General features: G+C 40.5%; 1 protein-coding gene across 1 annotated transcript in view; it reads left to right on the top strand.

Moving 5' to 3' along the window:
* LOC117261642 (synaptic vesicle glycoprotein 2B-like) overlaps positions 1-15,765 on the top strand; it is a 72,316-nt gene that overhangs the window by 18,266 nt on the left and 38,285 nt on the right. Inside the window, exon 2 of the mRNA XM_033634037.2 lies at positions 11,030-11,728. Within this exon, the coding sequence (XP_033489928.1) occupies positions 11,493-11,728 (236 nt within the window). The 5' untranslated portion in view covers positions 11,030-11,492. The remainder of the gene's footprint in view (positions 1-11,029; positions 11,729-15,765) is intronic.

Here is a 15,765-nt window from a genome sequence, read left to right as displayed (position 1 = left end):
TAATCACTAAGTGTAAAATCAGTCAACCATCACATCCCAATCTGAGCCAGCATCTGTTTCAGGCAAGCTTCATCTCTTGTACCACTAATTATCTGTCTCACACACACAGACAAAATCCTGGGTACGTTTAAGAATTAAGTCAATGGCAGCATAAGAAGAGCAACAAGCAGTGGGAGGACAGAGAACAGTATGGCATGTAGTGGAATTTGGTGCATTTAATATTTTATATTTCTCTGTATGGGAGGCATGGTGGTGTGGTGGTTAGCACTGTCGCCTCACAGCAAGAGGTTCGATCCCGGTGTGGGGGCCCTTCTGTGCAGAGTTTGCATGTTCACCCCTTGTCAGTGTGGGTTTTCTCCAGGTACTCTGGCTTCCTCCCACAGTCCAAAGACATGCAGATTGGGGATAGGTTAATTGGTGAGTCCAAATTGACTGTAGGAATGTGAGTGTGAATGGTTGTCTGTCTCTACATGTCAGCCCTGCGATAGTCTGGGGACCTGTCCAGGATGTACCCTGCCCAATGTCAGCTAGGATTGGCTCCAGTCCCCCCGCGACCCTCAAGAGGATAAGCGTTTAGAAAATGGATGGATGGATGGATTTCTCTGTATGGTCAGGTATAAACAATGCTTAACAAAATACATGGCACATAGAAACCTGAAAGAGCAGGCTCTCTTCCAAGAATTTATAGGGATTTTTTACATTGTGTTCAGGTTTAAAGTATCACAAACTGTTGCCTTATTTAGTTCAGGTTTTTCACACTTTGCGTTCTGAGAGTGGAAGTAGGCCGAGGCAACACTGACTTACTTCCAGTTCTCTACCAGTGTCATTGAGGAAAAACTACAGCTAACACTCCCATTGAGAAACTGAGCTATACCATGGCCCAATAAAGTCTGTCTGTGTCTCTGTTCCACGTTTTTCTCCTCACTGACTTGGTCAATCCATGTGAAATTTGGCACAGTGGTAGAGGGTCATGGGAGGATGCAAATGAAGCAATATTACATCAATTGGCCAAAGGGGGCTCTATAGCAACTGACTGAAATTGCAAACTTTGAATGGGCACATCTCATGCCCCGTATGCTGTAGAAACATGAAACTTTGCACAGAGATGCCTCTCCTCATGGGGAACAAATTTGCCTCAAGAACCCATAACTTCCGGTTATAAAGATTTTCCGCCATTTTGAATTTTTTGAAAAACACTTAAAATCGATTTCTTCCCAGGAAGTTTGACCAATCTGCATGAAACTCTGTAAACATGATCTCGGGACCAATATCTAAAGTTCCCTCAAACTTACTAAAACTGAGCTTCTATAAGGCAATGAATATTGTGGAGGGCGTGGCTCATCACATAAAGATGTATAACTGCCTCTTTTGCACACTTCTGATTTTAATTTTTTTTTTTTTTTTAAGACACTCGATATACGGTAGCTGGTACAGGAATTGCTGCCAAACAAAGTTCGTTGTATCGTGTGTACAATGACAATAAAGCTTCTTCTTCTAACATCTCAAGGGTTTCACCGATCACCACGCAACTTTGTAGCCATATTACCACACATAATCTGAGGGGACCCCTCCATTATTGACCCCATCAAACAAAAGGGGGGCGCTAGAGAGCTAATTTCTTATTTAGGCCTAACCGCCCTATCGATTTTTACTAAACTTGGCAGATGTGTAGAACAGGACGCCTCAAGGTGACTGGAGAAATGTAACTCTAATTGGCAACTGGGTGGCGCTATAACAACAGAAAAATGCTTAAAAATGGCTAAAATGCAACCGATTGCTGTGGCTCCCCCTGTGGCCGAATGTTTTGTTGTTTTTTTTCTAATTTTTGGTATGACTAAGTCATGGTATGGTATGCTGTACATAATCACGGAAACTGTCAGTGTGTCATTCTGTCTGTCCCACGTTTTTCTACTCACTGGCATGGCCAATCTATGTGAAACTGCACATAGGCATTGAGGACTGGCATAGGTAGAAGGTGACAAGGCTACCAATGGGTATGGACTAGTTGTAACAACAAGCCAATGCATCCTTACCTACATTCCTACGATTTACCTACTCACTTACTCCCACGATCAGATGATGGACTGCAAACTTGCTTAGTTACAGGCATCAGAAGAGTCGAGGGCGCCACATTCAAAATTCTTCATGGGAGCCCCTTCATTTTAATAAGGAAGATATCTATTCAACCCAGAAAGGCTTAAGACGTCTTAAAAAGGGGACTGTTCTGTGCTGGGTGTCAGGAGGAAGTTACCTTAAGATTTGCAGCTACTCCTCTTCATCCTGACCATGACTATGCTTTACTGCGATGGCTCTCAACCTTTTTGGGCCAGCGCCCCCCTAGCCATTTTCCAGGTCCCTTACTGCCCCCTATCAGTCAAAATGTGGGCTGGGGGGGGTCGTCCTTCAGGAAATACTGAGCATCAACCATTTAATTTTATGCATTCTGGTAAATGTTATGCACCTATTTATGGTGGAAAAGTCTTTTTTATGTAGGCCTAAAGGAAAACACAAACTGTAGGCACCAAGTGACAACTGAAAATGTAATGTGATATAATAAGGCTCTCAGTCATTCTGTATTGCTCCCAAATATTTATTCTCCCGTAGATCAATGTTTCTCATTTAATGTTATCCCTGCTGTGTCAACACACCTATAGGCATGATTTCCTCTTCAGTCCTCTTTTGCTTAGAGTTAACTCATATTTCACATGGTTATGAGCTGGTCTCCTTGGGAAAGTCCCGGGAGAAATTTTTGTGTTTTGTGACCCAGACATCAGCCCAACATGCCTCCTTACTGGACCACTCAGGGCGGCTTCCCTGGTTACTCTCGTCAACATATTGGTAATATGATTGCAGCCTCCCAAAATTGTGAGGGCAATGCCTGAATTACTGGCTCAGGGATACGTGGGATATTAGTGCATTACTTTTTGTAGGAAAACATAAAAACAAAAAAATCAACCTGATTCATTATATGTTCATGTGCTCTGTAAATGAACTTTAGCATCTTCTAGGTATTGGCATTCAGAGGGGAAAGACAAGGCTTAAATTAAACTTGCTAAAACCTGCAGACACCATGCTGACTCTCCTATGACATTAATTCTGTCCATTATTAGAAGAGAGACATAGAGCTGGGTCAGTCAGGTAAGAGATGAACCGATGAGGGACAGACTGACACGGTCTGTCCAGATTTTAATTTCCTGCTGGCCAGCTATCAGTTTCAAAACAATCTATGGCTGGACTGACGCTCATCTCCGTTCAGCTGTCAATAAAAAATAACCACTGCTGAGTCATATCAGACTTTCTTTCATTCTGTCTTTTTACTGTCTCAGTCTGGGTTTCTTTCACCCTCAGTCATCTGGCTTTTACTTGTTAATGGTTCTTAAAACAGACAATAACAACAGAAAAAGCATAACATACAAGAAAAGATGATTCACTTTGAGTGCACACACATACATAACCAACACATGACCAGAAGAGATCCAGAGGACATTTTATTTTTGTCAACTTGTAGAGACTTGGTTTTAATGTTCTGTTCTTTATCTCTTGTTTTGTACTTTCTGATGATGCTTTCACATCTTTGAGTTTGTTGGGGAGCATTAACAAACCAGTGACTGGTAATTTGTTCTCAGCTCAGCAGAGTAGCAATTCATAAGCATTTTAGAGTATAGAAGATATACATCTGTGAGCACCTACGCCTAACAAGTGAAAATGGATGGGGTAGGTCAGGTCTCAGTCAGTGGTGGCGAGGGGGAGAATCCCAAAGTGTTACTGCTCATTACTTCTACCTAATTAAACCAAGATCAGTTGTTTTGACCTCATATAATAAGATGTATAAGAAAATGAAGAGTAGGCAACTGTCAGGTTGAGTTGGAGTAAATCTGTGAAGTTGTTTCAAATTTAGACGTATGCCCTCTATACACTGTGCGATTTTAGCAATCTTATAAGACTATTGCATGACACACTGTGAGATGTGGATCTAATAAACTTTGGTACGACGTCAAGTTTGATGTGTGCAGATTGTACGATGGCTGTTTCTACTGAATGGCAGGTTACGACGTACGTCAATATGCAACGTCATCAGCGTGCACTGCATCAGCGTATGTCATCCATCTGCGCCCCCATAGGTAGCTTGCTCACCTGGAAGTTGCCGTTCCTCCGCAATTTCCTTCCATGCAGCGTCTTTTTTCTGGCAGTCGTGATAGCAGCTGGAGGAAACATCAAATAAACAAGGCTTCTGCTGCCACAGCTCCACCAAACTTTTCTCTTTCTGGGAGTTCCACAGACTTCTTTTTGTTTGTTTTACCTCCATGGCAAGCGATCATTTGTTTGGGTTTAGCGCCAGTGTTCCGGTGACCATTGCGTCATTTCATGTTGCATTTCTATTGGTTGATTATCAGATGTAGGTCGTAGCAGCTGTCACACCGTGAGATAGTCATCATAAATTTCTGACACCATCAGAATTTTATATCAGGTTATCTTTGGTTGCAAGACGCTGACAACGGCCGTCCTTGAACCTGTCTCACAGTGCGACATAAGACCACCATTTTAGAGCCACAACCAAAGATATCGCCACGTTTCTCCCATGATGGTCATCTTTCGTCTGGGACAGCCCAAAATCGCACAGTGTATACCGGCCATTAGGGCTTGTTTTAAAGACAAGGGTTAAGCCTAGTCCTAGACTAGAATGCCCGTTCGAGCTGCCTTAACTCAAAGCGACCTACACAGACTTAAATCTTAAATTGGTCATGTAGATTAAGCCTGTTCTAGATTTAACATATCGGCTGCAAGAGATAGAATTTGAGTTACTCAAAGACTAAATTGAAGATTAAATTAGTCCTTCAAGGAGGCAGGTTAAACTTACGCTTAATGTCATTTCTGAGGGGTCAGGGACTGTTTAGAATATCTAAATGCAGACCGACATGCACTTCAGTACGGCAGCGTGTTGTTGCCATGCCAGAAAAAGAACAACTAGTTTGATTAGTAAAAAATGTTTTTCACTATATTACAAGATATTTTCATGGTATTACTTCATTTGAATTTATCATGTTAAAACAAAAAACTTTTATTGTGTTAACAATACACTCTTTATCTTGTTATAATGTGAAACGTTACAATTAAAATATGATAATTATTGTTTTGATATGAAACATTTCAAGTTATAACGTTATCACTTAGCATATTGTGATAACGTATAACTCGTTTGAATGAGGACAGATAATCTGAGGAATATGGTTCATTTACACTTTCTGATGAAGTTCTGCTTCATGCCTGAGACACTGCAAGATTCTGTTGTTACTGAGCACAGTGGATGGTGTGATAAGTATGCATATACTAAGAGGGATTTAAAAATGCATGGAGCTGTACGCAGGAAGGAATGAGTCTGACCCTCTCAAGCTAACTCATGTCCTATTGATCAGCTAGAGGGGCAGGAAGGCTCCATGGACACAAGCTATACCATCTCACTTTATTCAGATACGAGTTTCATGTTAAAGCCTAAGAAGAATCATGAAAAGTTTCATGAACTGCTATTAGAGGGTCCACCATCTTTTCCAGTGGACTGGAAGTATACATAGAATATAGCTTTCAGAACTGATGCTCAGTAACATAACTAGCCTCCACCTGACTTCACCACTTGGCTTCACCACACCTCAGATTGCCATCAAAACAATCATCCATGTGTGTCCATGAAACAAATGTAACCACTCTTTGTCTGTTGCTCAATAGCACCGTTACTAGCACTAATACTTCTTTGAATAACTGAATGGCTTGACACATTTTGTGCTAGTAGCGCTGTTTTGTGCTCATTATAGTTTTTTGAACAAATTCTTTTTGCCTCTGCCATAGTTTTGTCTCCAAATTTACACCAGTATCTGTGCTTTCTGTTTCATTTTGGAATTTTATGAGCACAAGTAGACCATTAGCATGTGCTCCTACTTAAAGGTCCAGTGTGTAGGAGTTAGGGACATCTATTGGCAGAAATGGTACATAGTGTTTAGAACTACGTTTGCAGTGACCTGGAAATAAGACTCTTTGTGTTTTCATTACTAAATCGTTTAGAGCTATGTCCGGAGCGGGTCCTCATCCTCGGAGTCCACCACTTTCTTCTACAGTTGCCCAGAATGGACAAACCAAACACTGACTCTAGAAAGGGCCATTTGCATTTTTGCGTCAGCCACCATGGTTCTACATGCTTGGCAAATGAGAGAAGTTTCAGTTCTGCAACCTCACTGCTAGATCCCACTAAATCTTACACATTGGACCTTCAGTCTAATTATGCTTAACCCAGGACTTCTCATTTAGTCTCACTTACCTTACTCCTTCATCTAAGGGCTCATTTATGGAGAGAGACGAAGAGGGAGATGGATGAAGCGTTCGGTCAATACAACGGGTTCATTTTGTCCATGTTTGTGCACGTTTTCTGAAAGCTATTGTATACGGACCAAACAGAGCAGTACCAGCAGAGATCTTGGGGGCAGTGTAGTGTGGTTTAAGCAAGATATGACCTTAGAAGATGGTGAAGAAATTTTCAATAATGGCGGAAGGAAACAAATCGGTAATATACTTAAAAGAACTCTCACTTCACGTTGGGATGTATTTAATGGCCTCACAGACCACCGCCTCTACAATGCTGCCTCTGTTAAAAGGTTCAATATTACAGCCTCCACCTTTGCCTTGTTTGTTGTTTGTAAAACGTTTGCCTCTGCCCTCTAGTGCCATCTATTGGCTGTATCAGAATCATCTCAAATGCAGTCATATCTATTTTATATCTATTTTCATACCTAAAGGGAGTAAAAACGAGCCTTAAGCCCATTCTGCGAAATGTTCAGGAAGATTTCCCTTTCTATCTTGTGTATGTTAAAGTAACCAGCAGTACTACCAGAGCAGAGTTAACCAGGGTACAGCAGAGAGGAATGACAAAGCAACAGTTCAATAAAGCAGTGGGACATAAATTGATCTATGTAGAACAAAGTGGAGTAATAAATCCAGTGGCTATCATCCGAACCACTAATGGTGTACTGCTGTTAGCCTAATGGTGTAATGGTCTGCCTTCACCAGGACCCTATGAGACAGAAGAAACCACAACCCCAGACAAAGCAGACAATGCACTTCTCTATGTATCACAGTAATCTGTTTTAGAGGCTATGATGACTGATAAACAACAAGTGGAAAATCTCTCAGTAGAGGATCTGACATTTCAAATGGAACATGATTGAATTAAGTGAGCACAGGTTCAGTGGTGTGGTCCTACAACTATGTCCTGCTATCAACAACAGCAGTATATCACAGAGTCTACAGTAATCTAGCACTGCACTTTACTGCTTGTAGTTAGCAGTTCTGGAGGCAAGCCTCTTCTGTTGCTCATGATATAAATCTGATGGCATGGGTGCATGTTCTAGCGTACTTGTGGGTTAATGTGGACACAAACGGATTTAATGTAACACAGCTGATTTTAAAATCTAATTTCCACTTTAGTTATAAACTGTTAGAAATCTGATGGCCTGTCCACAGGCCCTCCTGCTGTGTTTTTTAAAAATTATTATATTTAAAACAACTGCTGTATTTGGTGTTGTTTAAGTGGCCTACTCATATGACACATCGTTCTGAAGCTACACTCCTCGTGGTGCCATTAATGCTGACCATTTCAAAATACTACCACCACCGCAGGTTCAATATACGCTTCTGTCAGACAAAAACCAAACGGTTATTACTCACCTATAAAGCATTTTCATAATCCACAGAGCCATATTATCCAGACAGTGCTTACACAGCTCTCAGTTCATTTCTCACACACTGTCAGGGGTCCAGATTATCTAAATCCAGCGAAATATTTGGTCCAAACACATTTTGACATCCATAGATTTTCAAACGTTCATATTCCTCTAACATATTATCTATAATTTCTCAAGTAATGCATGTAAACAAACTGATCTCAAAATGAAGGTGAACTCCTGCCCTTTTCATTGACATCTTACTTGAGCCAATAGGAGCTTCCAGTGCTGTTGCTATGGCCTGGATAGCCAACGAGGACCTTTGTGGAAGGCATGTGCATCACTTACATTTCCTGTAGTTTAAAGGTATTTAAAGAGCCAGTGATTGGTTCATTTCATCCGAGGCTTATGGGTCTTGTAGTCAATGACAATTTGAAGCTCCACAGCAGTTTTTAACCCCATTTTTTTCATCAGACTCTTAGAAATGCACAGGAATAATAAACAAATGGCTCCTATGTTGTCTTAAGGGAAAAAAGAGTCTTTCTTATCAATTTAGGTTTTCTAGAAGTGTTTTTGTATTTAGTAAGCTCCTAAATTTCTGTCTGCGCTGATAAGTTTTAAACTCATATTCACACATTTTTTTATCCTCTTTCTTTGAAAAGCCCCTGGAAAAAATTAGAAAAATGTGTAAAATATTTATTTTCTATGATATTGTTATCTACTTTGAATTTGGACTATGTGAGGCTTCATGCTATGGTCCCATTGTGTTTTCCATTCTTATCATCTGTAGCATCTTTTTTTTTTCAAGAAAAGTGAAAAATATTCCCTCCCTGACTTGTGGAAGGAGCTGCTGATGACACCGCACTTGTGACCCACTGCCGGTGGACTAACAGGAAACAGCTGATAGCAGGAATGAGCAGCTAGTAGCAAGAGGGAAATGCAAACCTGAAAGACACTGTAAAGACTTCCCTCGTCACTGTTTACATCACACGCTGAGCCACACGTTTTGTTACTTGCTCACGCCCCCCATTGCCCCGAAAAAGGCACATTCTGTATGATCAAAAGTAGGCAGGCGGCATTTCGCTGCACTACCCGATTTTGTTTTTACACTGCTTGCTTAGGGCACTGTCATCTCTAGGGGGCGCCACAAATGGGGGAAGAAAAACAAATCAAACTGTATCTTTTGCTATTGTTTTACTAATACTATTCTATTATTTTGAAGGCCACATCAACATAACTATGTAGCAAAGCCCACTAAATAGTAGAGAGGCCTTCTTTTCTGAGTTCCCTCCTAAATCCTTTGATTTACATTGTGAAGTGTTCAAGCTCTATTCAGTAAAAATTAGTATTGTGTGAAAGTAAATTATAATTTTCTCATGATGTGTTCAGTATAATCTTGCAAAATGTAATGCAAAACCAAATGTGCTACAAGCGCCACTGCATGGATAGGGATTTTGGGTGAATTTAGGTGAATTTTACAGACCACATATGCAACTGACTGTGGCTATATCCCAATTTGATATCAGGTATCAGGTAAATACTGTACATCACATCAACTGGGCTGATGACAACAGTCCTGGAATAATGTTGATTTTGAAGTATTAGTATACGAAAGTATAAATCTACTACATCTGTGCAGTGCTCCGGCCACAGCCTGTTTTTTCACTAGTCACGAAGATACAGGGCAGCGGATGTGGCTCACACACACACACACACACACACACACACACACACACACACACACACACACACATGCACGGATCTGTGTTGTCTGTGAGAGTGGTTTGAGATTTAATCCATGTGATTTGGGATTACTGATGTGTGGTTTGTGTTTGAACACGACACACTCTGCACTTTGCACACACACGGATAACTCAGAAGATGACTGTGTATATATCAGAGTAGAAGATGATGCAAGCAGGTTTGCTTTGACCCAAGGACTAATACAAATGCTGTGCTCATTATGTGCCTACACAAAAATAGTGTTTTGGAGCAAAGACTCAAAATAATTAAATGCAGGATATTGTGACCACATATTAACCTCGGTGTGAAAACAAATGTAGTTTGGGTTTCAGTGTCACGACTTGGTGTTTTGCTGCCCACAGTCAAAGGTGGACTGGCCATCTGGACATGCCTTATTCCAGAACAGTCGATCTGCTATACTCTTTAATCAGACAGGCAGAGAGAGGAGCCTGTTGCTCTGAAAAGTGGCATTGCAGGGAGAGCTACCATCAGGAAACACCACATGGGTCAAAAGTCTACATGATTCATCTGCTTTCAACAGATTTATTATAGCACACTGCTGCTTGCACATGCTTCATCATGTTGATAGAGCCCCTCTGCAGTGCTGTCAACTCGATGCACTGATCAATGCTTCCAAGTTCCATTGAGGACGTTTCGGGACATGGTGTACACATGTTGCTGTTGAGTTTCATGCCCAGATAAGAGTTAGCTTAATATCTACCCCTTTGCTTGTACTACCAATGTTTGATTGGTAGTAATTTAACTAATTCTGAAGAACTTAATTAATACAGTAAATTGCAATGCAACTACTCTAAGCTTATTCAACAATGGGATGTGGGTCCCATGGCTCAAGGTGTATTGTTGCTGGATGATGGTGTGTCACCGGGCTGAGTAAAAAATCCAGGCCCATTTTTCATTCCTAGTTAGTTCTCATACAGACGGAGAATATGTGCCTTGCAGGGAAGAGCTGAGCTCTGGGTGTATCTTGGCAGTGACAGTGACTGGCTCCCTGGCTGAGAAAGCATCCATATGGTGGATATGACCCAGTCACCTCTAAGACATCACGAACAGGAAGGAAGACTCAGGGCTCTGTTTTGTGTCAACACAGGGCGTGGAACATACTGTCGCACCAGCAAGATGGTTCGACAGTAAGGTTATGTTCTTGACTGTGCTGGTTTGCTATATTAGAGAATCACTCTGTGTCTCAGTGGGAAGAGAGGTGTGGTAGAGATTGTGGCCATACCAGTCCAGCGGTGCCCTGCAGTCTTGATACAAAGAATATTTGTGTCTTACATAGTCACCTACATGGTGACTATGTGAGACACACATAACTTTTCAGGATAAAAATGTCATCACTTCATTATTGTATCCTATTAGACATTTTTTTGAAGTTTTGTCATAATTAGCATATGAATTCTTGAGGATAAAAACATGTTAAAGTATAGGACGTAAAACTGACAAAGAGCATTCATTAAATATAGTCTGCAATATAGCAAGTACCTACATGCAACAATTTACAAATATGACATTTTTATCTTAACGAACTTAACTTAGATTAACTGAGTTTTTCTATTTTGCAGGAGTGATAATTGAAGACAAGATCTAACAGGACTCTGGAGTCACCAGCCACACCACCACGACTTCTAAAACCAGGAACTGAGACAAACACACATTCCTACAGAGAGAAATTCCATCTTGTGCTAATTCATATTCAGAACACTGCTTAAAACTAGCAAGATAAGGATAAGCTGGACTGAGTAACCTGCACTGCAAAGTGGGGGAATTTGTGATGTTTGATGTTAACACCACTATTCACTATTCATTTTAAAAGACAGTAAATGAACACAGTCACTAACCTATGACTGATACTAGTTGTTTAGCATATTTAGGGTAATTAACTCATCATGGTTTACTAAAAGATCAAATTGGCAGTTTTTTGTGATCTGAAATTTAACACCAGACTGCACTTAACTAACAAGCCAAACGAAAACCTTATATCTGCTGTAAAATTAACAATTAGCCTAGCAGGCCGAGTAAGCCAAGATGGCTGACCCCTACCAAAATAACATGTACCAGCAAGGAGGGGGTGACAGCTATGGGACTTATGGAGAAGGTGTTGGCCATGATGGATACGGTTACCGGGAAGACTACCCTCCTCAAGAAGAGGACGCAGCGAGCGACGTGACCGAAGGACACGATGAAGAGGATCAGATGTACGAAGGAGAATATCAAGGGATACCACATCCTGACGAGGTGAAGGCTGCACAGAGAGCTGCACGGTGAGACACCTCATTTTTATTGTTTTTGTTTTTGTGCAAATGTACCCCAAAAAGTGCAATACTATAGATATAGACCTGCTGATTCTAAGCAGGGTTTAAATATGTAGCGTACTCACTCTGGAAAATATATAATGTACTCAACAAAGGAAATGAAGGCACTACTTACAGCAGCAAAAAAAGTAAATTGAAGATGGTGGAGACAGCTGTAGAAAGCTCCAGAACATCACAACTAATTCAATTTTGAGAAAACATTTAGCTTTCTCTTTGTGAAAGCTTACAATCTGGCAGTATCCTATATTCTTATTATTATATCTTATTACTCACCAAAACCAACGATAAACTAATCCCACTAGCAAGTATTGCATTTGGCCTGCTATGTCTTATTCCTCTGTACCATGGAGATCTGTTGTGAGCAATCTTGCTTACTCTATCCATCTGTTTGTCAATGTACTGGCTTGTTTACATCCATGAAGTCCCCCAGAATGTCATTTATGGTCAGCCACATTGCTCTGAAAGAAGCAGGCTCAATGAAGAATTAAGCTCTATGCAGAGTCCAAAATATTGTAAATCTCTGAGCTGCTGTGTTACTCACAACACAAGACATTTTTGTCCCAGACTGTTATAAGATTGACATGAGGGTGCACAACCTATCAGATCTGTTTTTAAGTCTTTTGAACAAAGTTAAAGTGAAGGTCTTCTGTGTAGGACTTAGGTGGATATATTTGCTGAAATGGAAAATAATATGAATATGAGAATATCTTCTTTAGTGTATAATCACTTGAAAATAAGAATTGTTGTTTTTTCCTAACCTTAGAATGAGCTGTTTATATCTACATAGGGAGCGGGTCTTAGTTTATGAATATTGCTACATTCACAGCCATGTTTCTACAGTAGCCCAGAACACACAAACCAAACAATGGCTCTAGATAGGACCATTCGCATCGGCCACTGTAGTTAGAAACCCATCTGCAACAAAAGGCATTGGGGAAACTGATTTGTAATGTGAAACTGCTTTATTCTGTGTTTTTACTGGTTTAAATCCCTTGGGATTTTATTTATAAACATTGTGCAAGCATAAAATGAAGTCTGAAAGAGGCGTACACCACATCCCATGGAAAAAAGTTGTGATCTATAAAAACAGACTTTGATGGGAGAAACTTTGACTTACGCTAATAAACATTTTGGAGATGGGAAATTGGCAATACAGATGGTGAGGTGGAAGCCAGTCAAAACCTCCTGAATGTCTAGATCAGAAAATAGATGAGCACACATTAATTTATTAAAAAAAAAAAAAAGAGTGAGTACACAGGTAGGTTTTGGGCGTACTGCTGATTTCCGACATGCCAAACAGCATCGGAGAAATGCTGATTTGTATCATGAAACTGCTTTATTCAATGTTTTTAGCAATTTCAATCACCTGGCCCATTTGTTTTGGAGAGGAAGAGACCTCTGAAGTCAATTCTGCTTTCGTACTAAGGAAGAAATTCTGAAGGCTGATGATCTGAAAAAATTCTAGCTTTGAAAAGTTTCAGCCAGTTGCAATATGCAATACTCACTGCTAGACACCATTAAATCCTCCTAAATCTTATGCACTTAATCTTTAAGTCTTTGAGGCATGACTTGCAAGTCAAAGAGCAAGTTTTTTCTCAGTCTGTCAATGCTTAAAAAAACAGCTCAATGGCAATATCACACCAAATACTTATTTTTGAATGGAAAGTGCAGGTGTTCAAAAAGTCCCATGATGAGTTTTTGTCTGTTTGGAACATTATAGTGGTGCTATACATCTCTGCTCCTGGTTTTGATCTGAACACATCTCAAATTGATCACATAAAAATCAGTATTAGTGCTGATTCTGAATGTGACTACAATGCTCAACTATTATTGCTTAAGCTTTTCATCAAAAGCTATCATAAATCTAGAGGCAAGAATCAATTCAGTGGTTCAAGCCAACATGGACGGTTAAAAGTTAAAAGCTGTGAAAAATCAAAACCTTTGACAGTCTTCAACACCTGTATTAAAGATAAGCAACAGATTTTCTGACAATCAGACAGATGCTCATTCATTAATGACCAAATCTGTGCCTGGCAAAGCCCTTCTGTGGCAATGTCACCCCCTACTGGTCAAATGCAAAAACGTCTGAGGACATGTTTTGATCAAGCAGCAACCTCTGTGGCTGAAAAATGAGGGCAACACAAGATACCAAAAAACTGCAATTCCTTGAATGGCAACTTGAGGCTGGGTCCAGAAGCCAGTCAATCCCCATAGACTCTCACGTTAAAATGCCCAATTTTACAACAGAAATTAACATGTTTACAGTAGGGCTGTAATCAGTCAAAAGAAAATCTTGAATCTTGAATCTGCAATTCTACCTATTCTTTGACAAATCGATTGGTCGATGGGGTAAAAAATCTGCATGGGTACAGTATGTCTATATTTACTGAATCGCCACAGTGCACTGAGTGCACTCTACCTGGTGGCATTGAGTGTCACCAAAGCATTTTTTCCTGTCACAGGAACCGATATAAACACTTGCCCAAGGGAAGTTAACTCTCTGTTCATGCAAGTGGAATGCCCTGAGTGAAATGTAAATGTTATTGCCGATGCATAATGCCCGAAAATAAACTGCACACATTTACTTTTCCACCTAAGCTGAGTGCATGAGTCTGTCTCACCACTAAACTTTGAACAGGCCTGATTTGAAAAATCTGACATACTGGAGACTATAGGAGGCAACTTTAGGGTCATTTACATCATAACATTACTGACTTTAAATATCTCTGTGCAGCTGCATGGGAGAGAGAGACTTACTATTTTCAGCCTCGACGCTAAAATTAGCCATCATTCCGCTTCAACAGGGACTCCGGTGGGATTTTATCCCTCTTAGTAGCTTTGTTATCCAGCCTTGAACTGCAGTGACTGCAGAGACTTAGTAAAATAAATCCATCGTGATAAAATCCAACACTGAATGTCTTAAAAATGAGGAATGAAAAATGTTTAACTTTGGGTAAAATGCTGAGCTTGTCACAGTCACCAGCCATCCAATCACAGTGAAAAAGGGGCGGGACAAACTGCTTAGACCAAAAATCACAAAGAACGAATATAAGTGCTGAACAACAACAGCTGGCATTTTTCAGTTGGGAAAAGAAAGGCTTCGGTGGAGACACGGCTAATTTAAAGTAACATCAGTGATTGTCTGACCAATGAGAATTTGGTCAGGCAAGACCATGATGACGTAACAATCAACCTGCTGACCAGGGGTCCGTTTCACAAAGCAGGTTCAACAAACTCTGAGTCTAATCCTGAACTCTGAGTTGATCTACTCTGAGATAGGAAACTCTGAGTTTCCGGTTCCAGAACAGCTGATTTGAATCAGTTTAATCAACTCAGAGTAGTTTCACCTGGAGTTAAGCGCGTGCACCACAACTATAAAAAGCCAGCATCAATGGAGCCCCGATTCGACGAGTCACCATGGCAACGGGGAAGAGGAGGGCTGCGTTTTTCACCCCACTAGAATTAGAAATCTTAATGCGCTCATACAGCGAGTTTGAACACGTTTTCAAAAAGAAATGCAACATCGCTGCAGCTGCAAAAGAGAGGGAGACGGCGTGGGAGAATGCATAAGTTTAAATGTAGTCCTTTGCAATCACAATAATATTACAGGGGAAAACTGCTTGAATGGTAGCCTATTAATTTATTTCATTTAGGTGCAATCCCGCGGGGGAGAAGCGCACTTGGCAGCAGTTTAGGATGAAATATATAAACATTGTTCAAACAGGTAAGACCTCGGCATAATCTCATGGGGGTACCTCATTTTGATAATGTTTTACATTGTAAAGTAAATATTAAGTGGCTGTTTGACTGTGCAGTTGTTTTATCCCCAACATAATGCTGTTTTCACACACATAAATATCTTCTCATCTATATCATGTTCTGTTAAATAAGTAAGCCTATTTAAACTAACACAGACTTCTACTCAGCCAACAGAAAGAAGGCAGATGCCCGTAAAACGAGCACACTTTTCTGACCGCCCTGCATAC

Source organism: Epinephelus lanceolatus, chromosome 5 (assembly GCF_041903045.1).
Source record: "Epinephelus lanceolatus isolate andai-2023 chromosome 5, ASM4190304v1, whole genome shotgun sequence".
Lineage (NCBI taxonomy): Eukaryota > Metazoa > Chordata > Actinopteri > Perciformes > Serranidae > Epinephelus > Epinephelus lanceolatus.
Note: the sequence above shows the minus strand (reverse complement) of the source record. Positions and strands in the feature narration are given on the sequence as shown.